The sequence below is a fragment of the Sporothrix schenckii genome (genome assembly GCF_000961545.1).
Source record: "Sporothrix schenckii 1099-18 chromosome Unknown Cont45, whole genome shotgun sequence".
Taxonomy (NCBI): Eukaryota; Fungi; Ascomycota; class Sordariomycetes; order Ophiostomatales; family Ophiostomataceae; genus Sporothrix; species Sporothrix schenckii.
Genome location: NW_015971146.1, coordinates 416,223 through 443,333, shown reverse-complemented (window position 1 = coordinate 443,333; position 27,111 = coordinate 416,223). Strand labels below are relative to the sequence as shown.

Genomic DNA, 27,111 nt, shown 5'->3' with positions numbered 1-27,111 from the left:
CTTTGCTTTTTTGTTTCTACTTTTCCCTCTCTTGTTCTTGATTCCACCATTGAGTCTATACAATTTCTCCGTTGCTCCGTCCGACGCTGTGAAGGTGCATGAACACTCACGCATTATGCCGCTTCTCGGCAAGGCTGGACCCCAACACGTAATCCCCGTCATATTTGCAATCATACGTCGTGTAACCTACATCAGCAAAACCAACCCGCGCCACACCCAGCCTTGTCCACCGTCGCGCCAACCGGCTGTCATTCCATAACCTGCATGCAACAGTCGTTCATCACAGAAGATTCCTTGGTTTTGAAATTGCCTTGAAGTGTCCTTTGAGATGTGAATGGAGAGGTCAAATCGCTCAGCCTCGACCACCGCTGAACTGTGTCTCTGAATGCCTCTTCGGGTACCGTGGCCGAGCTGTGACATCTGCTGTACACCCAACTCCATTGTCGGATGGTGCCTGCTCACTGTACGACGTATACTCGGTTCAGACGCATTTCCTTTGAGGAATCATTTTGACCTCCAGGGCTCTCTCTAAGATACATACCTATTCCACTGTAAGATACCTCCACATTTCGGCCCTCGCGCTAATACAGAGTGCGTGCCTGCTGGAGAGACGCTAGAAACGGCCGAACCGGCTCTAATCTCCTGTCCAATGGACCGCCCCAAACAGGCTTAGGACGCTCTGAGTGGGAAGGAACACACGTCCCCCAGCACCCCAAAACGCCCTGGCGCACCAACCAAGTCCCAACCGGACGCACCTGCTGCCCCTGCGGCGCCCGTGTTTGGCTGCGTCTGCGCGCCTGCCGCACGGCACAATTGACAGGCTGCGACACTAAGGTCAGCAAGCAAGCAGAGGTAAAGAGAGTGGGAAGGCGCCGCCGGCGATCCTTCCTGGATGACCCAGCCATCTCCCAAAGCCACTTCCCTTTTCCGACATCGTGCATTTTCCCACTCCCCCAGTCCTCCATTTCCCTTCCCTCATCTTCCTCATTTCTCTCTCCTTTTGGTCATCGTTCTCAGCCTATCTTTCAACGTGCCCGCCCAACGACCGTTTGCAGAGACGATCGCTTGCCTCTCTGCCAAACCGTTGCTACCCCTGAACGGCAGCTGGCTTAGCTTTGGCGGCCGTTCTGCCAGGCACAGCTTGCCCTCTTCTTCAGCTTCGATCACCATCTCGACGAGGAGATGCCACTTTGAGGACCCGAACCCTCGGCCACTCGTCTCTTGCTCTCTTGGTAGGCCGTCCTCCGAACCGCTCCGGACGGCGATCTTTCGCTTGCTGGCTGGACATCTCCTTCCGACGACCAGCCCGCCTCCCGGAGATACTGGGATACATCAACTGTCAACCCACTGACACTACCAGAGCTTAGCTCACCCAAGGGCACCAACCATTGAGCTTTCGCTGCCTCCTGGCTACCCACTCTTTTTACGTCCTTTCTTCCTCGCTCGCCCGACCGATTCCAACGAACGCACGCTGTGCAATTTCGAACCAACAAGCACCACGAAAGCCAAGCTTCGACACATCCTCCTTTAACGATTCAGAATAATACATTGCGAATCGTTGTACAGCGTCGCCCGATTGGCATCGTTCTCTCGTCACTGAGCTTCGGCGCCCCCTTGCCCGCAAATGGCTTCCGAAGGCTCCGACGAGGTTGGTAAGTGACGTGCACGACGCCCGGAGGCGCTGTGGAAGATCTCTTCTCTCTTTTCGTGCAGTGCCGCTTGGCTAACTCGCTCTCTTCCCTGCAGCTACGAACCTCAACCTCACGATCGAGGAGAAGCAGGTCTATGGCCAGCTCTTTCGCCAGGCCGACCCCGAGAGCGTCGGCATTGTGATGGGCGAGGTCGCCGTCAAGTTCTTTGAGAAGACCCGACTCGACTCGCGCATTCTTGGCGAGGTACGATGAGTCCCTCTGGCTGTTCTTCTTTCGTCGTGTCTCTAACGCATCTAGATTTGGCAAATTGCCGACAGAGAAAACCGCGGCTTCCTGACACCCGCCGGCTTTGGCGTCGCCCTGCGCCTCATCGGCCACGCGCAGGCTGGCCGAGAGCCTTCGCCCAACATCGCTCTGCAGCATGGCCCCCTCCCCCGCTTCGAAGGCGTCGTCACTGCTGCGGGCGCCCTTCCCTCGCAAGGGCAAGGGCCGGCTGCCGGTCCGCTCTCTGCGCAAGGAACAGGAGCGGGCGCGCAGCAGCTGGCAGCACAGGGCACCGGTCCTGGTGCCGCGACCCGCGTGCCGCCACTGTCGCCCGAGAAGGCCGCGCAGTATGCCCGCGTTTTCCAAGACCAGACGCGCGGCGAGTCCGTCATGTCGGGCGACGTGGCCCGGCGTATCTTTGAGAAGTCGGGCCTTGGCATCGAAACGCTCGGCCGCATCTGGCAGCTGGCCGACACGGAGCAGCGCGGCGCGCTCGTCCAGACCGAGTTCGTCGTTGCTATGCACTTGTTGACGTCCACCAAGTCGGGCACGCTGCGCGCCCTGCCTGCCATGCTGCCGGCTGGCCTGTACGAGGCTGCGACACGCGGTGTGGCCGCAGCGTCGCCCGGTCCCGGCGGCACTATTGGTGTTGCTGTCGGCAGCCCTGCGAGCCCTGTCGCCCGCCAGCAGAGCCCTCTGGGCGGCGGTTTCGGCGCTGGCGGGATCCTGCCCCCGCCCCGACCGCCTCCATCTCTCGCCAGCTGACCGGCCAGTTGACGGGCCACGCGCGTCCTGCGCCGCCCAACTTCTCCAACAGCCCACTCGGTCGCGCAGCCGCGCCCGCTGCGGCGCCCGCTGCCACTGGACCCGAGTGGCTCATCACACCCGCTGAGAAGGCGCGTATGGACCCCGTGTTCCAGAGCCTCGACAAGACACGCAAGGGCTACATCACCGGCGAGGAAGCCGTGCCATTCTTGACACGGTCGGGTCTGGACGAGGACACGCTCGCACAGATCTGGGACCTGGCCGACGTGAACTCCGAGGGACATCTGACGAGCGATACGTTCGCCGTGGCTCTGTATCTTATCCAGCAACAGCGCCAGCGGACCGACGGCACAAGCGCCCTGCCTGCCAAGCTGCCCCCCAACCTTGTGCCCCCCAGCCTGCGCAGCAAGGTCGGGACGGCCAGCCCAGCGCCCGCGGTCGCCCCGCCTCCTCCTCCGCCGGCGCAGCCCAAGTCGGCGATGGACGACCTGTTTGGCCTCGACACGGGCGCGTCCTCGACACCTTCTCTGCCGGCTGCCCCGGCAGGTGTGTCCGACCCGTTCGCCACCAGCAGCAGCCCTGTCCCGCCCAGCTCGCCTACACGATCGCCCACCGTCAACACGACCACCTTCAAGCCCTTTGTGCCTTCGTCGTCCTTTGGTCGTTCCCTGACGGCGCAAGTTACGGGCGACTCCAACAGCTCGGCGCCCTCGGCAACCGCCAAATCGGCACCACCTTTGCCCCAGCAGCCGTCGGGTGCGCAGAGCGCGGCCAATGACCTTCTTGGCGGCGACGACGGCGAGGCGAGCCGCAACCTGTCCAATGACACCGCAGAGCTGGCGAACCTGTCGAACCAGATCGGCTCGCTGTCCAAGCACATGCAGGACACGTCCGCGCACCGCTCGACTCTGCAAAACGAGCTGAGCCAGACCAGCACCCAGAAAAAGAACTTTGAGCAGCGCCTGGCCCAGTTGCGGACCCTGTACGAGAAAGAGGCTCGCGACGTGCGTGCCTTGGAGGAGCAGCTGAAGACGTCCCGCAGCGACACCAAGACCCTGCAGACGCAACTGTCCACGCTGCAGGCCTCGTATGCAGATCTTCAGACGCAGCACCAGACGATCTCGTCGGCGCTGCAGGCGGACCAGCAGGAGAACGCGAGCCTGAAGGAGCGCATCCAGGCCGTCAGCGCCGAGGTGAACCAGCTCAAGCCCCAGATCGAAAAGTTAAAATCTGAGGCGCGTCAACAAAAGGGCATCGTGGCCATCAACCGGAAACAGCTGTCCCTCGGCGAAAGCGAGCGCGATAAGCTGAAGACGGAGGCCGACGACGTGACGCGCCAGAACCAAGACCTTGCCCGCCAAATACAAAACGCCAGCGTCGTCTCGAGCGCTGGCTCCGCGGCCGCCAGTCCCTCCGTTGCGTCGGCGTCGGGTAAGAACCCGTTCTTCCGCCGCACCGGCAGCTCCGACATCATGGGCGTATTCTCGTCGCCTACGCAAGGCCAGTCGCCGCAACAGCTTGGTGAGCAGTCATTTGACGACGTCTTCGGCCCCGGCCCGGCTGCTCCCGCTGCTGCTGCTGCTGCCCCTGTGGTCCCTGCTGCCCCTGCCGCCGTGAACGCGGTCAAGCCGCAGTTTACAGGCGCTTCCACCGGATCCTCGTCATTCTCTGCCGTGACGGCGCCGACGTCCGAGACTGCGACACCGGATATCAACCGTCCAGGCACAGATGCCACACCGACCGCCGCTGCCGCCGAACCTACCAGCCAAACGTATTTCCATCCCCTTGCGACCACGACCACCTCGCCTCCACCAGCCACTGAGGCTGCCGTTGCGCCGCCTTCTGCGTCCCCCAACGTCGCGTCCCCGGCCGCCAGTGTGGCGTCGCCTGTCCCGCCTGTCGACAATGCTTCCGCTGCCGCGTCTCCCGCGCCAGTCGTATCCAAGGATGTGCCTTCTAGCACCTCCCATGGTACCGAGGCACAGACGTCTTCGTCGTCGGTCTTTGGTGGCTTCGGTGCCACGGCCGCTGCCGCTGCAGCTGCTGCCGTCACGGCAGCGACGGCCGGCGTTGCGGCTGTTGTTTCCGGCACTGGCGATGCGACGTCTCCCGGGGACGATGCCGACAAAGGCAAGTCTGTATGGAGCCAGGGCCACGTCGCGAACGACAGCCTGTCGGATCCGTTCTCGGCAAAGGACCAGCAACAGGACAAGGCCAAGGAAGACTTTGAGTCTGCCTTTGCCAGCTTTAAGGCAGCCCGTTCTGCCGAGCCGTCTGGCCACGACGACGACGCCTTTGAGGTGAAGTCGCCTGCCGGCGCTGCCGCGCCCAGCACCGCTGCGACCGCGACGAAAGCTGAAGATCCCGTCAACACAGATACCTCCAAGGCCTTTGCCAATTTCAACACGGAGTTCCCGCCGATCTCTGAGCTGCACAACGACGAGTCCGACTCGGATAGCGATGGTGGCGGCTTCGACGACGACTTTGCGCCTGTGTCGCCCAAGAACAACCAGAGCGAGAAGGCACCAGAGACAGCGCCAGCATTGGCAGCCGCTACGGTCCCGGAGGCCGCGCACGGAGACCGTTCAGGCCCCAAGGATGCCTCTCCCGCAGCGGCAGAGTCTACTCCCGCTGCTTCGGACATCTTCTCCACCCCTGCTGCTGCCACGCCCAATGTTTTCAGTGCCCCGGCCCCGAGCGCCAGCTTGGATGATATCTTTAGCGCACCGGCAACTTCGGCTCCGGAACCGGCCCCTGCGGTCGCGTCAACTGCAGCACCCACTGCTGCGGCTACAGCACCGGCAACCATGGCCGCCTCGGACGACGACGCGTTTGATGATCTTGACGACGACTTTGAGGGGCTCGAGGAGGCCCGCGAGGGATCGGCCGACGACGATTTTGCAAACGTCAACCGCTCGGCGCTCGACGACTTCCAATCCACCTTTGAGTCGTCGCCCACGGGCAAGTTCGACTCGCAGAACTCGTTTGGCGGGGACAGCAGCTTTGACTTCTCTACGCTCGGCGCATCCTCCGCGTCGGCCGGCACAGCTGCAGCTGCCGCGCAGGCCGTTAATGGTACCAAGGCGGCAACGGGTGACGCGGGCGACTGGTTCTCGTTTGCGGGTGACGAAGCAAAGCCGGCCGCGGCATCGGCTCACGCTGACTCTGGTCCGTCTGCTGCCACCGACGACGCTGCCCGACCTGCCACCCTCAACCGGCTGGACACGCAGAACAGCACAAACGACGACCCGATCCTGCGGCAGCTGACGGGCATGGGCTACCCGCGTGCCGTGGCCCTGAGCGCGCTGGAGAAATACGACTACAATGTGGACCGGGTACGTCAAGCGAGCGGCGATGGCTCCAGGCATTTTCCATGAAGGCAATCATGCTAACGGTTTTGGTTCACAGGCTGCTAATTTCCTCGCCAACGAGTCCTAGGCCTCTGGCAATTTTCGTTTTCGTTTTCGCTGATCTTACTATTCATTGCCATGCCCGAATCGTCAATGCTTCCGTGCTTATTGACACACGCTCTCTTACCTGATTGTTGTCAACAGTGCTTTTCTCTGCGCGTCCTCGTCACTTTCGAGTTTCATTTTGTTGTTGCGTTTCTGCGTTTCTGCGTTTCTCCATTTCTGCGTTGCACGTATTTCTAGCCAAATATGAGTCTTTTGCTTTTGAAACGTTGCCCATCCTATTCTAATTATCTTTTTTTTTGTATTATTCTCTTGTATTACGCTGCTGTTTGTCTCTGATCTGGATTTCGACGGACACTATGCACCCCGTGTATACTCAGACCGCCTTGCCGTGCCCTCTGTCTTCGCTATGTTGTTTTGGCCTCGACATTTGTTGTTGCAAGTAACTTCTTGTTGTAAATAGCTATTGGACCCCCCAAAATACACATTGTCTCTACTAATAACACCTTTATTTGCTTTGGACATGCCAACAGTTTCTTCTGCATGTATTTTCCTCTCTCTCTTTCATTTCTATTTTTATTTCCATTTCCATTTTCTACGATCGCTTTTTCCAACATCTCGTAGTTTCTTTTGGACGTTTTGCTTCAACCGGATCACTCCATCGTTTTCGGCTGGATCTCACCCTTTCAAACAAATGTCCGTCATTTTGCCCGGAACTATTGGCTGACATTGGCGCGCTATGGTTCTGTTGAAAGAAAGGTCGGCAAAAGGGCCATGTTGGCGCCGTGGCGTCTTGTGTGCCTGTGCCTTGCAACTCCCTGGCTTAAAGGTTCCAACGATCAAGCCAACGAACCAATGCAGACCAATAGTCAATATTTACATCTGGCCAACGCCAATGGCGACAAAGAAACGACACTCAATCTAGCCCGAGCCAGCAAGGTTCGGCCACCACGAGCATCGAACTTTCAATGGAAAGATGAAAACGGGACGGAAATGGACAGGAAAAGGCCGAGACAGACGCGGAGAGGAGGTTCTGATCCCGTTCGGGACAGGCACTCGACTCGACGACGGGAATGACCACTGTCTCTCACCTCCTTCACTGCAGTCGTATCACGGGCTCTCCAGGAGCAAGCCGTCGACTGCCGAGCAGTTTCAACATTCAGGGACGAAATCTGTTTCTTTTCTAGTATCCCCTTCCTGCTCTTTGATGGTCCAGCCCGACTACCATTACTAGAAGAGACAACCAAGGTCCCAACCCGGATTACACGACAAGCCACCGGTAAATGTCACGGACGTTGCCATGTCTGGATTTGTCCATGTATCCGATCCTTTCGGCCACGCGTCACCTTGGCATCGACGGAGTTGGGGGTGCTCGACGTTCCTTGTTTTCTTGTTCTCTTGTTCGCTTCTTCTCCGCTTCTATTGGATGTGCCTCTGGTTGGCTAACTGGGGTTTGTGCCGGTTCCGACCTTCACATCCTCATGGACAAAGGTTGGGCCGCCGGGGGATTTGGCAGGGTATTGAGATTGCCAAATGAATGAGAGGAGACGAGTGCTAGAGGCGTTATGGCCCAACCGCAGTGCCCGATTGAGCGTGATCCGGCATACGGTGTCTTTGTCGTCGTCTAAAACGGGAAGCATTGGCCATCTAGGGCATGATGGAAGGACAGAACGCTGTCGGTGTATAAAGGACGCGCAACCCTCCCGTTATCGATGTTCTCCCTTCGACCATCCTTCCCTTGTCATCCCGGGAAAGGCCCTCTCACCACGTCTACCACCATGAAAGTGTCCGTTCTCTCCCTAGCCGTGGTCGCTGGTCTGGTCCAGCAGTCTACTGCCGGTGGTGGCGACTATGACCACTGCCGTCCCGTATGTCGTCCCGATCTCGTCATTCATATGTTTCCAAAGCACCATACTGACACCTCCAGAACGCCTGCAACAACGCCGTCACCAACCGTGGCAGTCCGCCGCTCAACTCGGCCGCCAAGGACGACTGCCGTTCGTTCTTTGCCTGCAATCCTGTCACCACCACGGACTGTCTCAATACCATCACCGTCTGGGATACCGTCTCCAAGGAGCCCGTCACGAAGACCCTCGCCACCACCACGACGTGGGTCACTCTGGGGACCAACGCCTACACCGACGTCGAGACCAACACCGTCATCGGCGTGACCAAGACCCTCTTCGACACGGTCACGGTCGCCACCGATGTCGTCACCGTCACCAAGTTTACGCCCACCGAGACCAGCAAAGAGACCACGACGGTGTACACAGGCCAGCCACTCGACCGCCGCGACCGCGGCGGCGAGGTGGGGAAGCAGCCACGGCTGAAGAAGCGGAACAACCGGTGCAAACCTTCACTGCCGTCGTCGTCGAGCCAGAGCCCGTCGAGCTCCTCGTCTCCTCCTCCGTCATCAAGCCACAGCCAGTCGAGCCAGTCGTCTACTCCTCCCACGTCGTCGCCATCGCCGCCGTCGTCATCGCCGCCGTCGTCAAGCCAGAGTCTGTCGAGCCCCTCATCTCCTCCTCCTACATCGTCGTCAAGCCACAGCCAGTCGAGCACCTCGTCGCCGCCTCCCACGTCGTCATCACCGCCGTCGACGTGCCCCTTCCCCGTCCCCACATACGCAGCGGCCTGCGGCGACGCTACCCACTACGCCAGCGCCTGCTCCTGCGGTGGCGTCAAGGCCACGACCACGACGATCACGGTCCAGGCCACTACTGTCACACGCACCACAACGGTCACGCCCACTGTCACAGCCACGTCGACCAAGACCAAGACAACATACACCCGCGTGACCACGACCACGTTTGTGACCAAGATTGCGACGACAACGATGTTGAAGGAACAGGACGTCACCAAGACAAGAACCCAGACGATTCGGCAGACCAAGACGGTCACTGCGACCACCACGCTGACGCTGCCCACGTGTACCAACAAGGCGATTACGGCCACAGGCTATACGGGCGGCAGCGGGGGCAAGCCGCCGACCAAGGACACGCTGCCGTTCAACGTCCGCTGTTTCACGCTGATCCAGCCGACCAACTCCGACTGCAGCTCGTCGTGGTCGTCGGAGAACTCGGTCGGCGCGTGCGCGTCCAACTGCGCAAGCAACAGCGGCTGCGATGCCTTCATGTTCCAGATTGCGACACGCCAATGCACGCTCTTCTACAAGCTGAAGACGTACAATCTGGTGGCCAACAACGGCTACGTATCGGGGCTGCAGCCGTGAAGAGGCAGTGGGCTGTGGAGTGTGGGATCTTGGTTCGTGGGGGCGCTGGATGGGTTATAGTATGGGATATCATGTACGGTCGTTTTAATATCGATGTCTTCCAATATACGGTGACTTAATGACGATGCATTTGTCGTTGACTTACATGATAATTGTGGGGCATATACAGTGTACATACAGTATGTGGACTGTATGTGCACATGGCAAGTTTGCCCCACTGAAAAGTTGGGGAAGGCGCCTGTACGATTTACTTTGAACCCAAATTACAAATTAGGCCGTCGCAAACCTTTCACCAACACCGGCTGCCAAAAAAGAGATTCAACTACATCGCAAATCCCACCACATCTCAACACCCCCACATTGCCACAATGAGCGACGACGACGAGCTGGCCATCTACGATGAGGTCGAGATCGAGGACATGACGTTTGACGCGGCGCGCGGGCTGTACCACCACCCGTGCCCGTGCGGCGACCGTTTCGAGATTGCCCTGGAGGACCTGCTGGACGAGTCCAACGACATTGCCGTGTGCCCGAGCTGCAGCCTGATGATTCGGGTGATTTACGACGTGGTAAGTGCAGGCGTGAGGCGTGAGGCGTGCAAGCGTGCAGGCGTGCGGGCGTACATGCAAAGCGGGCAGATATGTCGGGCCTGTAGAGAGTTGCAATCGTCTTGCTAACCAACCCAGGAAAATCTTCCCAAAGGCCCAGGCAACGGACCAGCCAGCGAGACGCTGGTGGTGGCTTGAAAAAGAACAAGTACGGAAAAACAGCGGACGACCAACGAACATACACATGCCGAGCCGCGTGTGAGACAGAGAGACGTGGTGGTAAGGGGGGGCGGTCATGTCAGTGGGTGTCTTAGAAGCAATGGGCCATCCGACTCGACACGCCACCAAATGTCGACGACTGTCGCTCGCTTCCGCCAAAAGCGACACAGCACTGCTCGGCCAAATCGACAAAGAGGCTACGACATATGTTGTGTCTGTAAGATGCGCAGGACATGTGGCGACGTCCAACATCGGACAGCCACCAAAAGCCGTCAGAGTCGACACACTACATCACCCAGGAATGCCGGACGGTTTCTTCACAAGACTACGGGCGGGCATGATCCTGGTCCCGCTTTACGCTCCTCCAATGCGCAACGCCGCTGCCGGGGCCCGTTGTATGCGGTCACCACCGATGGCCCGCGTACGTCAATATTAATTTTGTGCCTCGCATCAAAGTCGTCTGAACCGCGCACAACACACAGAATGTCATGCACAACTCCAGCGACATGAGCAATGGCCATGGCAACACCACGTCATGTTTGGAATGCAGGGCTGCGTGCACGGCGAGAGATGGTGGGACCGTCTTGACGGCAACCGTATTCTAGTGGCGAGACAAACAACAGGCCTCTAACGACTGCTTGCGCGACGGATTGGGAGAGGACAACATGAACAAAATGAATGAGATAGTATTACTTGCATCATTGGGCCAAAACCTGTGTCTCCTTTCATTCCCCTCCCCACTTCGCCTCGTAACACGACGTCTGCCAACTGCCTCTTTGCTGTTACCCAACGTGCGTTTCATTATGCAAAGTCTGCCTGTGCTTTCTGTGCCTCCGTGTTGTCCTCCCTCGATGTCCGTTCAGTATCACACTGTCTGAATGGCAGACGTCACGCACCGTCCGGCACGCCGCCCTGGCCACCGAACCCAATCAACCTACACAACAACCAGTCCCAGCATCGCAAGCAGGACCATCGAGCCCAGGGCCGCCCGGTCCAGCACCATCATGGCATCGGCGCCGGCCGTCGGCACGGTCGCCGGCGAGGTCGTGGTGGCCGTGCCCGAGCTCGTCCGCGTGCCCGTGCCCGGGTACGGTGTCAGCGAGGGCGGCGTCGTTGTCGTCGTCGCCGTTGCCGTTGCTGTTTGGCCCGTCGTCCACGTGGTCGGCCAGGCGGGCAGGACAATGGTGGTGGTGGACGTGGCCGATTCGGTGAGGACGATGGTGGTGTAGCTCTGGGCCGCAGCCGTGGCTGCCATGAGAGTGGCGGCGGTGGCGGCGGTGGCAGCGGCAGCAGAGCAGGGCTTCATTGTGAGAGAGTGTTGCTTTTGTGCCTTTATTGTCTGCTTTGAAGACAATCTTGGTGTGAACGAGAAACAATTGTTCGAAAATCTGTGTATAGCAGTTTGTAAAAGCTTATAAAACGAGTGAAGATTTTCTTTTCGGAGGTGAGGAGAGAAACAAGGTAAAATGAGAACAGAGAGAAGGACAAGAGACGAAATCCACGAGTCGGTATGGAGGCATATATACGTCCAGGATACGATAGTACGCGTCAAGAGTGCTTCCTGGGACCAGAGACGCAGAATGGAAGGCGTCAGAGGCGGCACAAAATAACACAAATTACACGAAGAAAACAACACAAATAACACAAAACTTGTTCGTCAGTCGGCACACGTACGACGGCAAACAAGACGAAACAGGCCGCGTTACCGGGCCTCGGCGGCAAGAGGAGGACCTGCCAGCGATAGGCCTGGTGGAAAGGAGACGAGACACAAACAAGACACACAAAGCACAAACGAAGCACAAATACAAGAGACGGGATGCTTCCAGGTCAAACGTGCACGACGATGGACGATGGACGGTTTATCTTGTCCAATAGTTTCTGTGCACAGGGAGTACGGCAAGCTGCTCAATGAAATGAGCAGAGAAACGAAGGGCGTGTGACTATGTGAATGTGGTGGCTGGTAAAAACAAGCTGGGTGTAGAAAACATTTTTAAGAAAAGAATAAAACAAAGAAATAATACAACTGAAAGTAACGATACAGAACAGGCAGCAAAACACCACAAAACCAGTACCCCTACTTCGTGTCTAAACCGTGCCATTGTCCAGAATTGCAGACAGATGTACCGGGACGGGTTATATTTATGTTCAAAAAGTCAAGACTTTTTTATTATTTTTTGTTTCCATGTATTTACTTTTTAGTTGTACAGTGTATTTCTTGTTCCTCTTCCTTTTACATTGACTGGCGTCAAAAAGTAATATGAAAACCAAAAAAGGTTCTTTTAAAATCGATACAAAACAAAAACAAAACAAAACAACAAAAGAAAGAAACAAAGTCCCAACACTCACCTCGTATTTTCTCATCTCGCTTCTCTGATCAGCACTCGTCCCGCCTGGCAGGTTTGTTTCAGGGCGTTCTTCAGCGGGCCCCGCACCGTGCTCCTGCAATAGCTTGCCGGCACACCCCCACCCAGATCACAGCACGCTAATAATCGTCAGCCTAGCGCCAACATTATGCTTACTTACGACGCCCTCCACCCACTCCAAAACAAGACAATCCGCATCGCCACATTTCCCCAGATTGCATCCCGATTGCACTCCCATTGCACCCCCGTACACACCGATTGCGCCGACTCGGATCCTTTGTTCGCGGTAGTCCATGCGATACGCCTCGTCGGCATCTTCTGCTTCTCTGTTACCAGTTGATAACCTCAGCTGCACGACGACATCCCCTCGAATCTCCTCTGACCTCTCAACGTCTCAACCTTTCGATCTTGCCAGTTCACGTACCACAGCCTCCGCCCGTCGACATTGCCCCCTCTCAATCGTACCCGACTGGCGGTGTACCACGATCACGGTCCTGTCCAATGCGCCACACAATGTGACGGGGTGGCCGTGCCGAGTCGACCGAAGCCATCGCCAGATTGCACGACCTCGACCATCCTCTCTTCGCTCTCTTCGTCCCTAACCAGCATCGCCATCACATCCACCCACCATGCAGCCTGCACGGCCGCCACGAGGCCCTGGAAGCTTCTCGCCGCTGCGGCCGCCATCACCGACGCCAACCTCGGCCGCCCTGGTGGCAGCGACGGCGGCGAACAACTCGTCTCGCGCCAGCCTCTCGCCCACGTTTGACCAACCGTCACGCATGGCACCAACACCGCCGACGCGGCCGCGCCGTGACTCGCCCGTGACCAGCGATGAGAATCCCCGTCTGTCGGCGCTGCCCCCGCCCTTGACGATCAACAAGGTGCGCCAGCAGATGCCGACACAGCAAACACAGCAAACACAAACACAGCCGCTACAACCGGGCATCGCCGGCAGTGCCAGCACATCAACGCCACCGACAGCCGCGCCCCCTGCTCACAGCAACTTCTCCCGCCCGACGCCCGTGACGGCTGCCGTCGCTGCTGCCGCCGCCGCGCGGCAAAATGCAAACGCCAACGCCAACGCCGCCTCCACTGCAGCGGCCGCTTCGGCCGCCTCGGCTGGCGCTGCGGGACTCAACGTTGCTGCCGGCGAGACTCTGCGGGCCGTTTCGCCGCTGCCACTGACGCTGCCGACCGCGAGCAGCTCTTCCAACAATACCAACACGGCAGCAGAAAAGACGGCCACGGCCGCCCCCACGAGCCCCATCGCCTCCTTCAAGCCCTCGCACGCGCGCAAGCACTCCCAAACCGCCGGCCTCTTTGACGTCTCGCTGCCCTCGACCAACGGCGGCGGAAGCCTGTCCCAGGTCATCAATGCACAGCAGCAGGGGCAGGGGCAGCAAAACGCACGGCCGTCGTCCCGTGGTGGTGTCAACACGCCGCCTTTGCAGGAGCGGCGCGAGATGAGTGCGAGCCAAATCGCTGCCCAGGCGGCCGTCCTCCACCACAAACAGGGAACGGCACAAGGCCAAGGCCAAGTTCAAGGCCAGGGCTCGGCCAAGCTGACGCCCCAGCAGCAGCAGCAACTGCAGCAAGCGCAGCAGTCCCACATGGTGCAGCAGCAGCAGCAGATTCAAGGTCACCCTGCCCAGCATGCGCAATACGCCCACTCACAACCGCCCTCTCTCTACCAACAACACTCTCTCCAACATCAGACGGGACCGCCGCAGCATGTGCCGCAACACTCCCGCCAGCGGTCACAGACGGTGCCCGCACCCGGCGAGTCGTACGAAGCCGCTGCGGCCGCTTCGAACACCAGCACCATCAACAAGAACAAGCGGAGCAGTGGTGGACCCCTGGTGCCGCCAACGTTGAGCTTGACCGAGGCCAGCGCCCCGCGCGAGAGCGGCTTCGGCGACCAGACGTACCACAACGGCCTACTCGGCAGCCACACGTCGGCCGCGCAGACGGCCGCCAACGTCGTGTTTTCGCGCGCGGGCGGGCCGCCGTCGCCCAAAATGGCACAGCAGGCACAACATGCACAACATGCACAACATGCACCGCTACCGCCTCCGCCACCGCCCCCGCCCGTCCCCGAGAAAAAGGCCGAAAAGTCCAAGGTCAAGCTCTTCTCGCGGCCCGGCAAGATCTCCACCAAGGGCGATGCAAAGGACAAGCCGCTGCCCAGCCCCAACAAGATGGGCATTTCGTCGGCCCTCGCCTCGCTGCAGCGCGCCAACTTTAGCACCACCAGCCTCGACTCGTCCAGCCAGTCGTCCTTTTACAGCCTGGGCAACTCGTCGGCCGCCACCATCCGCGCCGCCGACAGCGGCATGGGCCCATTGGGCATGGGCTTGGGGCTGGTCGGGTCCAGCAGCAGCGCGACGCTCGGCGGCAGCGGTGGTCTCGGTCTTACGAGCACGGCCGCGGGCGGCGCTCCCACCTTTTATGAAAAGGACAGCACCGCGAGCACGGCCGGCGGGAAAGACGGCAAGGACAAGGACAAAGAGGGCAAAGAGGGCAAGGAGGGCAAGGAAAAGAAGCACCACTTCTTGTCCCGCCAGAAACACAAGCTCAAGGACAAGGACGACTTCCATTTGCCGCTGTCCTCGGCCGCCAGCAACTCGCGGCCCACCGACCCCAACGCCCCGCGCAGCCTCTACAATTTCAGCTTGCCGCCCAACAGCCCCGGGCCGGCGTCCACCACCTTCAAGAGCATGAGCGGTCTGGACCTGCGCCATGGTGCGCGCGCCTTGCGCGACAAGAAGAAGGACAAAGAAGACAAGGCCGCGGCCGCGGCGGCCGCGGCCGCTGCTGCCAGCGCCGTCAACATCGCCGCCAATGGCGACTACACGCGCGCCGCGAGCATCGAGCTCGGCGGCCTGGGCGGCGGCATGGGCGGCGGCGCTGGCAGCGTCCAGGGCGACGTCTGGCCCGGCCCCGGCAGCTATGGGTCGGGCGGCGCGGGCCTGCTGGCCGACTCGGCCGTCGACGCTGCCAAGTACGGCTCGAGCAACCTGAGCTACGACGACGCCTGGCCCTACCTCAAGGCCAAGTTGCAGGTCATCTTTGAGGGCGAGGACCTGCGCATCCCCGTCGAGCTGCTCAACCGTGTCGTCGTCATGCACATCCAGTACTGCATCCAGCGCCGCTCGCCCAACATCATCCTCGAGGACCTGCGCGACCTGCTGACCATGGGCTTCGCCTCCCTCGACCGCACCCTGCGCCAGACCCCCGAGGACCGCCTGATCCCGGCCCTCGTCGAGCTGTGGCTCTTTACATTTACGAGCATTCTGCCGTACATGCAGGCCGTCTTTTTGCCGCTTGATCTCGAGTTTGCCGGCACGGGCACGCTCCTCACGCCTGAACAGGCGCGCGATTTTTGGGGCGGCGTGACGGCGACGTCGGCAACCACGGCGGCTGCAACGGCTGCGACGGCTGCGACGTCCGCGACGACCGCGACGACCGCATCCCCCGCCGTCGCGCCCGTCTCGGCCGTCCTCGATGTCCGCCGCCTCGTGCTCGCGTCCTACCGCGACACGGTCATCCTGCCCCGCTACGACACGCTCAAACCCATCTTTTCGCGTCTCTCGCTCGAGTTCCTGCCCCAGTCGCTCGCCGGCATGGCCATGGCCCGCGCCTCGCCCACCATGATGACGTCGCCCAGCAGCATGAGCATGGGCATGGGCATGAGCCAAACAAAACCCATTCCCATCCAGCAGCGCCCCGGCCGCTCCAACTCGTCCTTGGCCGCCGCCGCCGCGCACAGCTACGGCAGCTTTGGCAGTACCACCACCAGCAACGACCGGCCCGGCACGGCCATGTCGTCGCTGGACCCGAGCGGGACGGCCACCCTCAACCTCAACGGCAGCAACGACACGGGTGGTGGTGGCATGGCCAGCGGCAGCCGGTCCCGCGCCATCAGCAACGTCTCCTTTGCGAGCAGCAACGAGCCGCGGCCGTCGTTTAGCTCGTCCGTCAGCGGGGGCGCCCTCACGACGGTCACGAGCGTGAGTAACAGCAATGGCAACACAAACGGCAATGGCAACGCCAACGCCAACGCCAACGCCAATGGGGGCGGCCCCCCTCCTTCGTCCGGCGGCGCCAGTCTGCTCGGCAGCGTCCGCGAGCAAAACGTCGAGGACAGCAAACAGGTCACGGAAATGGTCGGCCGCATGCTGCAGTGCATGAGCGTGCTGGCCGGTGTGGGCGTGGCGGGCGAGTCCTCCTCCTCGGCTGCAGCGACCAACGCCGCCGCCCCCGACGGCGACGACGGCAACCGCCGCGTCGAGGAGTTGAGCCGTCTGCTGAAGCTCAACTGGCTGGGCCGCGGCCGGACGGGACGGAACCGGCGCGGCATGGTCGGAGGACGGGTGAAGCGAGGCGCGGGGCTGACAGGGGGCGGTGCTGGCGGTGCTGGCGGTGCTGGCAGCGGGGGCGAGTCGTTTGCGACGAGACAAGGCCTGAGTGTGGCCTAGGGAGCCTGGGGCCTGTTTCAGAGACGACGTAGTCCAATCTAGGTGTGGATTCTTTTGATGTACAAACACAATCTGAACAAGAGTGAAGTGGATCGCATGTTCGTAGTTATGGACACGGTCACGAACAAACGTATCTCCTGGTTTGGTATTTGGCGTTGATTGTTTACGGACAGTACGGACATGGAAAATATACAAGATACTGATGTCTGGAGTTTTTGACAAAATTAAGGGTTTTGAATTCATTCTATACTGGAGGTGAATCCCACTGCACTCCATTTCCTTGTCTAATTCTGCTGCCCATTGTCTCATTTTCATTTGCCACATCGAGCTATATCGTATGGCACGTCGTGTCGGGCGTCTCGTCGTTTAATCATGCATTACTTAAGAAATCTATTGCCGAGTGTTAGCAAGCGTGTGTCAGAACAGGATGACACAGACAAACAGCAGCACACCAAACACAACAGAAATGATTGGGTGTGGTTCTTGATCAGACATCCAAGGAAGATGCTTTGCCCTCATTTGCATCCAATAGAAATTGGCTCTTCTATATGTAGGATACTCAAGTGGAAACTGCGAATGTAGGAATAATTTTCATCATAAGAACCGGGAGAGTGTAGATGAGGAGTGAAGGTGAATGTATGTCGACGGGTGACTGCTATTGTCTTGCTCAAATCGCAAAGCATCAAAAACAACTGACCTAGTTTCATACACACGACGGGTTGGCGTTTGTCAACCCGTCGTCTTCACGGCCCAGCCGTGGTCGTACGCCCCTGTTCTAGTGCAATTGTATTCGACACATCTAAAAAGACTATCACTGGTCAGCAACGTTCTCCTCTCCACACGGAAAAAAGATGATGTGCAAAAACGAGCGGCTCAGACGTAACAATACTGGCACGTAACAAGCTACGATCCCGTAGGAACGAGCCCGGAAACAGACAAAATTTCTTCATGGGCGATTCTGTTGGGAAAAGAAGACATGTGTTTTGGAATGTCATCATGGCCAGGGAGGGACAGGGGACATGTGTAGAAGGTGACGAGTGTCGTGATGGATGTCGGAAAGGAACAAGACTCACGATTTGGTGGCAGCCAGAGTCGACACAGCTGCACAATCTCGTTATGCTCGAAGCGGGCAGACAGCTCGTCTGCCACCATACAGCCAGCTGTGCAGCTTGGCGTCAAACTCTGGCCAGTGGTGGTTGTTGTGTTGAGGAAAGTGAAAAGACGAAAGGAAGGAAAAAAGGTACAAGCATATTTGGATGCAGAAAAAATTTATAGCTGGGCCCGCTGGGGTCTCTCGCCAAAGCAAATATGCTGCCCCACTTTCGCTCTTTCTTCCCCTTCAGCATGTCGTACCTTCTGAGCTTCCTTCTTCGCGCCGTTAAATTTGGCCAGACCCGGCAGAGGAAAAATAGTTTAGCCGAAGTAAAGATGACTAATGTTGACCCACTTTTCTCCGTGTGTGGTCTGACCCACGCTGCCACGCTCGCCACGCTTTTGAATTTGGCTTGGAGCATCGGCCCGCTTCCTGCAGGGCCCAATATGCCTGTTCCCAGCCACCCGTATTAGGCCTCAGGGCCTTTGCCTTCTGTGTTGATCCAACAGTGTGTTTTCAATGTCGATGAGTATCACACAGAAAAGGATAGTGAAAATAGAGAGGAGGAAGAAACAGCGGCGTAGACAGTTGAACTAGAAAGGAAAGAGCCTCGGATCACTTTGAAAGATACAATACGCTGTTCGTCGTCTGCAATACGTCTCGAAATGGCAGGTACCCTTTCAACAAGCACATTCATGGCGCCTTCCAAATCAGAGAAACGCGTCATACGGAGTACATAAATCGTACAGTTGTAAAAACGCGCTTGTCGAGGCCGCATCTGGGTTCATTTCCCATTTCCTCCAGAATGGGGCCGTCAGCAGAAACGCAGTACATGAAATACAAATTATGTGCGACGTGCGGAGTACTCCGCAGAGATTAGAATCTCGCAGTGTGAGCGTGTCCAGATTTCGAGTGCGAGCATCCGCTCTTCCCTCTCCATTCGCTGTTCGCACCTTCTCTTCTCGAAACGACGTCTAACCGCATTTCTTTCCCACCTCCACGTTCTTCCGCAATCGCGGAATCCCTCGTCGTGGCCTTTGATTTTGGCTGCTTTCTTCTGCTTTCTCGGTTCTTCCTCATCCTCCGTCTGTTCACATTCTCTGACAGAAACAAACCTCTCGCATCCCCCCTGTTTGTCGCGGATTTCTGCATCCCCCTCCTTGTCCCGTCTGCTCCCCAATTGCGCCTGCCTTGGGTTTGTCCTCCAAAAACAGCTCTGGTGGATCCCGCCTGCCGTTTGTCGTCGCAGCTTTCTGCGGCCCAATCGCTTGTCCGTTGTTCGCTCTTGCCTTCTCCATGCTGCACGAAACCATTCTCCTGCTTCTCGCACAATCGCGACTTCTGTATAACGAGTCTTCGCTCTGTGTCGCAACTGCCATTTCCCCGTAAATCGTACCTGTGGCGTTATATGACATCCTCTGCGCCTTCCTTCAACAAACTCTGGGCGTCGTCGTCAATTGTCACTTACGACAGTTACGCCTGTCAACAAAAGGCAGCGACCAAGAGTAGCGCACATGCGCACAGTCGCCCCTTCCACACGCACTGCCGTTGGCTCGCTATTGTCGACTTCCTTTTTTGCCTCCGCATCGGTTGCACCACGAGAGTGAAAACTTTTTGCTTCCTCTCCATGTCCCGCCTTCCCCCCTTTCCTCTCCTTTTCTTCGGCTTCACAGCTTCACAGCTTCACATTTGATCTCCTTTTCTTCCGCTGCCCTCGCCATACAGTTCCCCAACCTTCCCACGCCTCAGGGTCTGCAAAGAAGCCGTCGTCTCTTGTGGGTGTTACCTACCCTTGCTATTTTTTGTTAGTGGCCGCTGGTGTCGGCTCCTCTAGAACCGAATCGTCGCTGTATCTTTTTACGCCATCAAACTTCCTAGTCAAATTTTGGGACTGGCCAGGCCTCCACCCTTTCTTCTGACCTATCTACTGTCGGCTTCGTTGCCTCCAGACTTTTGTGTTCCTGATCCTCCCTGGTCCGTCTCGTGCGCTTCCTCTCCCGCGCACCCGCAAGGCCCCCCCCCCCAATCTTCCCGCAATCCCATCGCTTGGGCGCTATTCTCCTCCACTCACCTCCCTAATTATCCCTCCTGAAGCTTCTCTTGAGGCCCTCTTTTCTTCACTTCTCTTGCTAAGCTCCTACTAATTCTTCGGTCTTGCGCCCTGAGGCCCTCTCTTTCGCGCTTTCGCGGGCGATCATCGCCTTCCACTGGCCGTTCGATTCCATATCGCCCACACTTTCTTCCAATTTCTTTCCACCCAGCTCCGCTCTTCCCCTTGCATCCTCTTCGCTGACTTGGTTGCTTCTCTTTTGTCGCATGTTTCGTCTTCTATCGCGGGAAACTTGACGGTCGCTTTGACTTCCTTTTTTTGGCGCTCACTGGCAGACCTGATAAAATAGAGAAAGGAGACGAAGAAGCGCCAACGGGCCAGTTACTTTGTTTTCTCTGGCACGATTTTTTTATCTTGAATTCCTGGGCTGCCATTCACTGCTGGACTGAATAGGTCGTCGCGTTCCCTTTCAGCCAGGTCTGGCTCTCAACCCCTACCTACCTTTCCTCTTTCTCTCCCCCCGTCTTTGTTTCTCACGTTTCGAATCCCGCATCACACACAAACTGTACCGCACCCCGTGGCGTGCTTTGGCAGCCATTTTTCTTCTTCGAACGTCGCCGCATTCTTTTCGTTTCGCAAAACCATTGTCGTGACAAAAGTGCGAAGAACCTTTGCGAAGAACCCTTGCAGAGCCAACACGCCCTTTCCTGCGACAAACTGCCGAAAGCTCACTCGGCACCGTTAGCGAAGCTGCAAAACCGCGACATCCTTCGGGTTTCCAGGACACCATCTGGGATCCATTGTCAGCGTCTTCGTCTCTCTTTTCTCTGCCTCCATTGGCGCACTCTGCGAATTTGCATATCGCGAAACGAATTCGATTCCATCTCCGGCTCGGTCCCCTGCTTATTTCCACCGACGACAGAGGTAGCCCGCCCCGTGTTTCGTCCGATCCTCTCGAACCTTCCCAACCCACACCCTCGCATGCGATAAGTCCGACGGCGCGCTGCATCACCACCTGTCTTGTTCTCGTCGCCCACATCGCCTGCCGACATTGCCTCGCTGCCTATTTACCGTTTTGGGGACGATTAGGCCGCGCGCGCGTATACAGCAAAGATGGCGAGTATGGGACCCGCGTTCTCACCACACCCGAACGCGATGCAGCAGCATCCCGGTGTCCCGCAAGGACATCCCGGCCTTGCGCCCGGCATGGCTCATAACCCCAGCCAGCCCGGTCAGCCCGGCGCCATCCCTCAACACCTCGCCGCACAGATGGGCGTCTCGGGCCCGGGAGGACCCCAAATCAACCCAGCCGCGATGATGGCGGCGGGTATGCCGCCGGGCGTCAGCGGACCGGGTGGCCACAATATCCAGCATATGAGTCCTCAGCAACAGGCTATGCTCTTCCAGCAGCAACAAATGAGCCACATGGCATGTACGTTCTCCACTTGTCTCGATGACCAACGTTTTCCGATGATGGCTTTTCCTCATCGCCCCTCTTGCTCCAACGTGTCAGCGTACTGATTGTATTTAGTAGTCAACAACCCAGCGCTTCAGGCACAGCTCCAACAACAGAGACTGCAACAGCTGCAGCAGCAGCAGCAGCAACAGCGCCACACGCAGCAGATGATGATGCAGCAGCAGCACCCCGGCATGTACAACCCGAGCATGATGCAGGCCAGCCAGATCGCGGCTCTCCAGAGACGTATGGGCGCGCAAGGGGGTGCGCAGGACCCGCGTACTCAGGTATGTCGAACCCCATGGATCTGTATCTCGTACAAATACATAAAATACATAAGGCCCATAGCTAACCATGATCCAACTTGGTAACTTGGTAGGCCATGATCGCCCAGCAGAACGCCATTTCGCAACACCAACTCAACAACCAAGCACACAACCCGAATCAGCTCCAGGTCCAGCAAGCCCACCTCGCGGCCATGCAGGCTCACCAACAGGCACAACAGGCCCAGCAAGCCCAGCAAGCCCAGGCTCAGCAGGCTCAACAGGTTCAGCAGGTTCAACAGGCGCAAGCGATTGCTACGGCCCAACAGCAAGCCCAGCAGGTCCAGCAGGCACAGGCCCAGCAGGCGCAGCAGCAAGCACATCACCAGCAGCAGCAGGCTCACCAGCAGGCCCAGCAGCAAGCACAACAGCAAGCACAACAGCAAGCTCAACAGCAGGCCCAGCAGGCACAACAAGCTCAACAAGCCCAGCAGGCCCAGCAGGCAGCACAACAAGGCGGCCCCGGCCAGCCCGGCCAGCCCGGTCAGCCCGGTCCACCCGGTCAACCCGGTCAGCAAGGCCAGCCAGGCCAGCCAGGGCCGTCGGGCCAGCCGGGCCAGCAGGGCCAACCCCAGCAGCAACAACAGCCTAGTCAACCTGGCCAGCCGCAAACACCTCAACAGCCCGGCCAGCAGCCAGGTGGCCCGCCCCCCCAAAACGGCGGACCGCAGGGTATGCAAGTCCAGATGACCCCGCAGATGGCAGGCCAACCCCAACCACAGCAGCAGGGCCCGGGTGGCCCTCAGCCGCCCCAGCAGATGCCGCAACAGATGCCGCAGCATGTCACCCCACAGATGCAGGCACAGATGCAACATCACATGCTGCAGCAGAACCCTCTTGCTCTACAGCAAGCACACCACATGGCCGCTGCCAATGCCGCGCTCCAGCAGAAGCGCGAGCCTATGCGGATGCAGTGTCTGCTGCGGCTGACCCAGTTTAGCGAGTCTCTCGGCTCCTTCCCCGGCTCCAAGGGCAAGGAGGATGTTGCGTACTGGGTCGACTTTGTCAACCGCTTCTTCTCGCCTGTTGGTGTCTTCCGCCACTCGATACACATTGTCGATGGCGAGGAAAAGACCAGCAAGCAGTACGAAATCCCCTGCTCTGCTCTGGCGCGGTACTTCCACACGTACTTTGAGAGCGGTGTCAAGAAGATGCAGTTCGTCATGGACAAGGGCTTCGTCGAGAAACCCATCCAGAGCGACCGCTTCTGTGTCGAAAACTCCAAGGCCAACTTTGTGCAGTGGTTTACCAACGGCTCCCAGGTTGTCTCGAGCGGCTCTGTGCGCGTACAGTTTGATGCCGAGCAAAAGTTTGAGCTGTTCGAGTTCAGCTGCGAGGACCACGAAGAGTTTTTGCCGCGCAAGATGGTCATCCAGGCTGCGCAGCCTGGCCACAAGTGGGTCAAGGAATGGCGGAGTATAAATCTGAGCGACAACAAGCAGTCTCCCGAAATGAGCAAGAAGGGCAAGGTCAAGCAGATGAAGTCGCCCCAGAGCATCCCCCCGGATTTTCAGCTTCCCCACTCGAGCATCAAGGAGAGTGTTGGCATTACCGAGGCCGTCAACCAGTTCCTCGAGGTATGAATTTGCTGTCGCTGCATTCGAGATTGTTGTCGGCACATGGTTATGAACATGCTTATGAATACTGACTTCAATATCTAGGTCGTGGAAGTCATGGGCCACATGACACCCCTCTTCAGTTACAGCCACGAAAACCCCAGCTTGACGGCCTTCAGCACCTTGGACCAGTACGTCCAGAATGTCATCCGGACTCCAGCCAACAACATGAACGTCAACGGCCAAGGCGCATTACCGCAGGGCGGCCCACGGACACCTGGCATGGGTCAGTTCCCTATTGGGGCCAGCCCGCACGCCGCGCACCTCCCCCCGCCGGGCTCACCTCATGTTGTAGGTAGCCCTGCACCCGGCACCATGCCGGCACCAGCCATGCACCCGTCGCAGAGCCAGCAAGGCACCAACTCCAACGGCCCGAGCGCAAACACTTCGCCTGCCGGCACGAAACGGAGACGGCCGTCTGGTGTGAAGACGGAGGACGACGTGAACGGCGGTCCGACGTCGGCGCCGACACCGGCTGGCAACCCGCAAGTCAACGGTCTGCAGGGCAAGGCGAAGCCACCAACACCCCGGATGCCTAAGAAGCAGAAGGTCAACGCGTCATAAATACACCACTGTCGCGAGCTTACTGTGCTGTTCATCTACCTTGCCGGGCTGTCGTGTGCCAGGCGGGTGCTTGTTGTCAGGTCTCTTTTGCTATTTATTTGTTTTATTTTTGGTTGTTACATGTGCTTTTTACTGGGATTTTTACCGGGACTGCAGGTTGTATCTTGTTGCATACATGGTCTTGCGTGACGGTCTTGTTTCGTTTGCACCTCTTATCTGTGATTTTGCATCTTTGTTTCTCTTTCCCTGGTCGAGTTTGTCCTTTGTACCCCATGTTTTCTTCGCGCTTCAGACGATGGCGGGAACAAAAAGGTCGGCGTCGGTGTATCTTTGTTCATTATTGTCATTTTATGGGAATTTCCGGTGGGCTTGCATGACTGGCTTCACTGCTTCTTTTTTCGTCTTCTTCGTCGACTTCCCTTTGCACACGAATGCGACAGGCCTCCCTCCTTTCATTTTCGAATAGGTTGGATATGTGGAGGAGGTCGTTGCCTTGCATTTGGCTGTACGTTGTTTTGTTTCTATGCCAGTTTGATTCATTCTGTTTATTTCTCACTTTGCCTTTGCTCGTTCTGCCATATACTGCTCCCTCGTCTTTTGTGGGGTTCATGGCCTATTCCCTTGCCGTTACTCTATGCTTTTCCTCAGTTTGTTTACAAGGTCGCTTTTTCTCGGGTGGCTGGATCTGATTTCTGTGTCCTAATTGCCTGGTAATGAAAACCGTTGGTCTGTTCTCGCTCTCTCTGATCCCACTTTGAAGTGTTTGCGTCCCTCTTTGTCTCGAACGAGCATGTTTGCTTCCTTTGTGCTCGAATCGGCGATGTATGATGAAAACTTGCGCGCTTATCAATCTAATTAATCAAAAGAATGGTTCTGTGAGGTTTTCTTCGTGATGCTAGTGTCGTTTGCAGACTGAATTTTTCATATGAGATGTTTTAACAAACTGTGACATATCACAGTTTTTGCATGACTTTTTTTTAAAAAAAAATTATGCTTCTGGACAAATAAATACGTCAACTCTGTGGGTATTTTCAACACAGGGGTTAATAAGAAAAAACGGCATATGACTTTTAAAAGTACCTGTCCGACTATTCAAACAATACAAAAGCCTGGTAAACGATAACTGCCACGATCACAGCATGGACAAGGCTGCGGCGCTAATTAGCCCAATATGATCTTCGCGACTGGGAGCTGTTAATCGGTCGTTTTCGCTGTTTGTTACGTTATTGGAGAAACTCTAACCACGTGATTCAAGCTTTTCGCTATTTGGATGCCAGACGACAAAGAAAGCGCGTTAGGATGCGTATTTGTCTAGGAAATGTTGTCATGTGTTGACAGACGTCACGCGGAAGAAAATAACCAAAACATGAGACAGAGAAGGCCAAGGGTCTCTCTCTCCATGTCAATAGAAGGGTTAAGGCCTGCCACTCCCTACTCTTGTTACGGATATTTGGTTGGTAGTTGATACTGAAGATGGAAAAACACAGCATACATTTATAAATATTTAAAACGAAAGGACACAGACACAATAGGCTGCAACAGGAGACCGAGCGTGACAAGGCTGCAAGGGCTAGGCAGCGGCAGCGGCAGTAGAAAATGGATAGTGCAGAAAATAACGGCATCCACCCACTTGGCGGTGTAGCTCACCGGCTTCCGAAAAAAGTCCTGAGGCTGCAAGGCGGCAGCGGTGTCTGCGGCGGTGAGAGGAGAATTCTTCTCGGCGTCGACATTTGCTGGCTCTCCCGATGCCGGATTGTTCGTTGCCGTTAGGCAGATGATATCAAGACATTCTTGCTCTGAAAAGGCTAGTCATTGTTCGAGAGCGAGAATGACACGAAAGCGACGCGAAAGCATCGGAATCACAAAGAAGGTGTGCAGTAGAAGAATAGCGATCAAAGACCAAAAAGCAAATAAATCAAGTAAAAAAATATAGTGTTATTCCTTCAATTTCCCAACGCCAGAGGTGATGGTTCGGCCCATGGGCTCCCCGTCCCTCGTCATAATAATAAGAAAGATAGCATTGCAAACATGAAGAGCCATCAGGTACGTCATCGCGATTCAGCAGATAATAAAACCCAGGTCAAGGCCGTTCGTCGCGATACAAAGACACGGAATGCAGACAAGCTAGAGGGGTAGTATCATGCTCAAATCTCCTCGCCGAAGGTGTTCTCGCCGGAGTACTGGATGTAGAGGAAGCTGGGAATGTGTTAGCATTATGATCACAACCATTTCAAGGCTTTGCAGGGTGGCTGGGGGGGGAAGACATACCCATCCTCGTCCTTGTGTTCCTCGTAGATGCTAGACATCAGCGCAGCGGTGGGCGGCAGGGTCTCGTCGACGAAGATGAAGATGGCCTTCTCGGGCGCCAGCTTGATGCGCTTGCGGATGACGTAGACGAACTGGCCGACGGTTAGGTCTGCGGGCACGAGGTACTTCTTCTTGTCGATGGTCGCAATCTCGCTCTTCTCGATCTTCTCGCAGATAACCTGGCGATGTTAGACAACGGAGCCGATACAATAAAAAAAATAAAACGCGAATACATGGCGACACCGCAAAGGGAACGGGCACTTACGGGAATCCGATCCGCGTACTTCTGGCGGATGCGCTCGGCCTCGGCCTTGCGCTTCTCAAAAGGGTGCTCGTCCTTGAACTTTGAACGCATCTTGACGGGCGACGGGTGCAGTTTTTCGGAAATGGTGACGGTTTGAAAATGGTGGTTGTTGAAAGACGGAGGAAGTGCCCCAGGAGCGAGAAGCGAGGAGCAAATGGCGGGCAGAGAGATGACGAGATAGGCAGCGGACGACAAAGTGGGGTCGGTCCCAGGTGCTAATGGTGTGCGGGTCGCGGGGGTCCAGGTCGGGAGGGTTGTGAGCGGACGACAAAACAAAAAGCCAGGTCGACTCGGTGGTGATGATAAGGATGATGGGGATTGAGATGTGAAATATGATGAAGGAGGAGAAAAAGGGAAGAAAACGAAAGAGAAGAGAGAAAAGGGAAGGAGAGGGAATGGAAAACAGACGGCAGGCGAGCCCCCAGGATGACTCGGTTTTGGACGGTGGCTCCTTCTTCTTG

General features: G+C 57.3%; 12 protein-coding genes across 12 annotated transcripts; 7 read left to right on the top strand and 5 right to left on the bottom strand.

Annotated features, from left to right (window-relative positions):
* Window positions 1-1,624: 1,624 nt before the first annotated feature.
* Window positions 1,625-6,119, top strand: SPSK_00200 (UBA/TS-N domain protein; the record flags this gene model as incomplete). The annotated part of the gene is made up of 5 exons (XM_016727178.1): window positions 1,625-1,652; window positions 1,747-1,895; window positions 1,950-2,562; window positions 2,607-6,016; window positions 6,090-6,119. 5 exons carry the CDS (start codon window positions 1,625-1,627, stop codon window positions 6,117-6,119), a joined length of 4,230 nt encoding a protein of 1,409 aa, XP_016586702.1.
* A 1,753-nt stretch (window positions 6,120-7,872) lies between these two features.
* On the top strand, window positions 7,873-9,326 carry SPSK_00273 (uncharacterized protein; the record flags this gene model as incomplete). Its single annotated transcript, XM_016727247.1, has 2 exons — window positions 7,873-7,962; window positions 8,022-9,326. 2 exons carry the CDS (start codon window positions 7,873-7,875, stop codon window positions 9,324-9,326), a joined length of 1,395 nt encoding a protein of 464 aa, XP_016586701.1.
* A 368-nt stretch (window positions 9,327-9,694) lies between these two features.
* On the top strand, window positions 9,695-10,072 carry SPSK_00348 (diphthamide biosynthesis protein 3; the record flags this gene model as incomplete). The annotated part of the gene is made up of 2 exons (XM_016727321.1): window positions 9,695-9,895; window positions 10,013-10,072. 2 exons carry the CDS (start codon window positions 9,695-9,697, stop codon window positions 10,070-10,072), a joined length of 261 nt encoding a protein of 86 aa, XP_016586700.1.
* Window positions 10,073-10,193: 121 nt separating this feature from the next.
* On the top strand, window positions 10,194-10,724 carry SPSK_00341 (uncharacterized protein; the record flags this gene model as incomplete). Its single annotated transcript, XM_016727315.1, has 2 exons — window positions 10,194-10,514; window positions 10,596-10,724. 2 exons carry the CDS (start codon window positions 10,194-10,196, stop codon window positions 10,722-10,724), a joined length of 450 nt encoding a protein of 149 aa, XP_016586699.1.
* A 303-nt stretch (window positions 10,725-11,027) lies between these two features.
* Window positions 11,028-11,399, bottom strand: SPSK_00349 (uncharacterized protein; the record flags this gene model as incomplete). The annotated part of the gene is made up of 1 exon (XM_016727322.1): window positions 11,028-11,399. The coding sequence occupies one exon, from the start codon at window positions 11,397-11,399 to the stop codon at window positions 11,028-11,030; it is 372 nt and encodes a 123-aa protein (XP_016586698.1).
* Window positions 11,400-11,559: 160 nt separating this feature from the next.
* On the top strand, window positions 11,560-11,968 carry SPSK_00347 (uncharacterized protein; the record flags this gene model as incomplete). The annotated part of the gene is made up of 2 exons (XM_016727320.1): window positions 11,560-11,601; window positions 11,636-11,968. 2 exons carry the CDS (start codon window positions 11,560-11,562, stop codon window positions 11,966-11,968), a joined length of 375 nt encoding a protein of 124 aa, XP_016586697.1.
* A 607-nt stretch (window positions 11,969-12,575) lies between these two features.
* On the bottom strand, window positions 12,576-12,902 carry SPSK_10304 (uncharacterized protein; the record flags this gene model as incomplete). Its single annotated transcript, XM_016736778.1, has 3 exons — window positions 12,576-12,590; window positions 12,617-12,834; window positions 12,881-12,902. The coding sequence occupies 3 exons, from the start codon at window positions 12,900-12,902 to the stop codon at window positions 12,576-12,578; spliced, it is 255 nt and encodes an 84-aa protein (XP_016586696.1).
* Window positions 12,903-13,085: 183 nt separating this feature from the next.
* On the top strand, window positions 13,086-16,937 carry SPSK_00207 (uncharacterized protein; the record flags this gene model as incomplete). Its single annotated transcript, XM_016727185.1, has 1 exon — window positions 13,086-16,937. One exon carries the CDS (start codon window positions 13,086-13,088, stop codon window positions 16,935-16,937), a length of 3,852 nt encoding a protein of 1,283 aa, XP_016586695.1.
* Window positions 16,938-18,874: 1,937 nt separating this feature from the next.
* On the bottom strand, window positions 18,875-19,328 carry SPSK_10301 (uncharacterized protein; the record flags this gene model as incomplete). Its single annotated transcript, XM_016736776.1, has 2 exons — window positions 18,875-19,117; window positions 19,146-19,328. The coding sequence occupies 2 exons, from the start codon at window positions 19,326-19,328 to the stop codon at window positions 18,875-18,877; spliced, it is 426 nt and encodes a 141-aa protein (XP_016586694.1).
* A 1,555-nt stretch (window positions 19,329-20,883) lies between these two features.
* SPSK_10306 (uncharacterized protein) lies at window positions 20,884-21,132 on the bottom strand (the record flags this gene model as incomplete). The annotated part of the gene is made up of 1 exon (XM_016736780.1): window positions 20,884-21,132. The coding sequence occupies one exon, from the start codon at window positions 21,130-21,132 to the stop codon at window positions 20,884-20,886; it is 249 nt and encodes an 82-aa protein (XP_016586693.1).
* Window positions 21,133-21,193: 61 nt separating this feature from the next.
* On the top strand, window positions 21,194-24,039 carry SPSK_00227 (uncharacterized protein; the record flags this gene model as incomplete). Its single annotated transcript, XM_016727205.1, has 4 exons — window positions 21,194-21,512; window positions 21,612-21,823; window positions 21,916-23,436; window positions 23,521-24,039. 4 exons carry the CDS (start codon window positions 21,194-21,196, stop codon window positions 24,037-24,039), a joined length of 2,571 nt encoding a protein of 856 aa, XP_016586692.1.
* A 2,144-nt stretch (window positions 24,040-26,183) lies between these two features.
* Window positions 26,184-26,701, bottom strand: SPSK_00342 (ubiquitin-like protein ATG8; the record flags this gene model as incomplete). The annotated part of the gene is made up of 3 exons (XM_016727316.1): window positions 26,184-26,235; window positions 26,308-26,525; window positions 26,612-26,701. The coding sequence occupies 3 exons, from the start codon at window positions 26,699-26,701 to the stop codon at window positions 26,184-26,186; spliced, it is 360 nt and encodes a 119-aa protein (XP_016586691.1).
* Window positions 26,702-27,111: the final 410 nt, after the last annotated feature.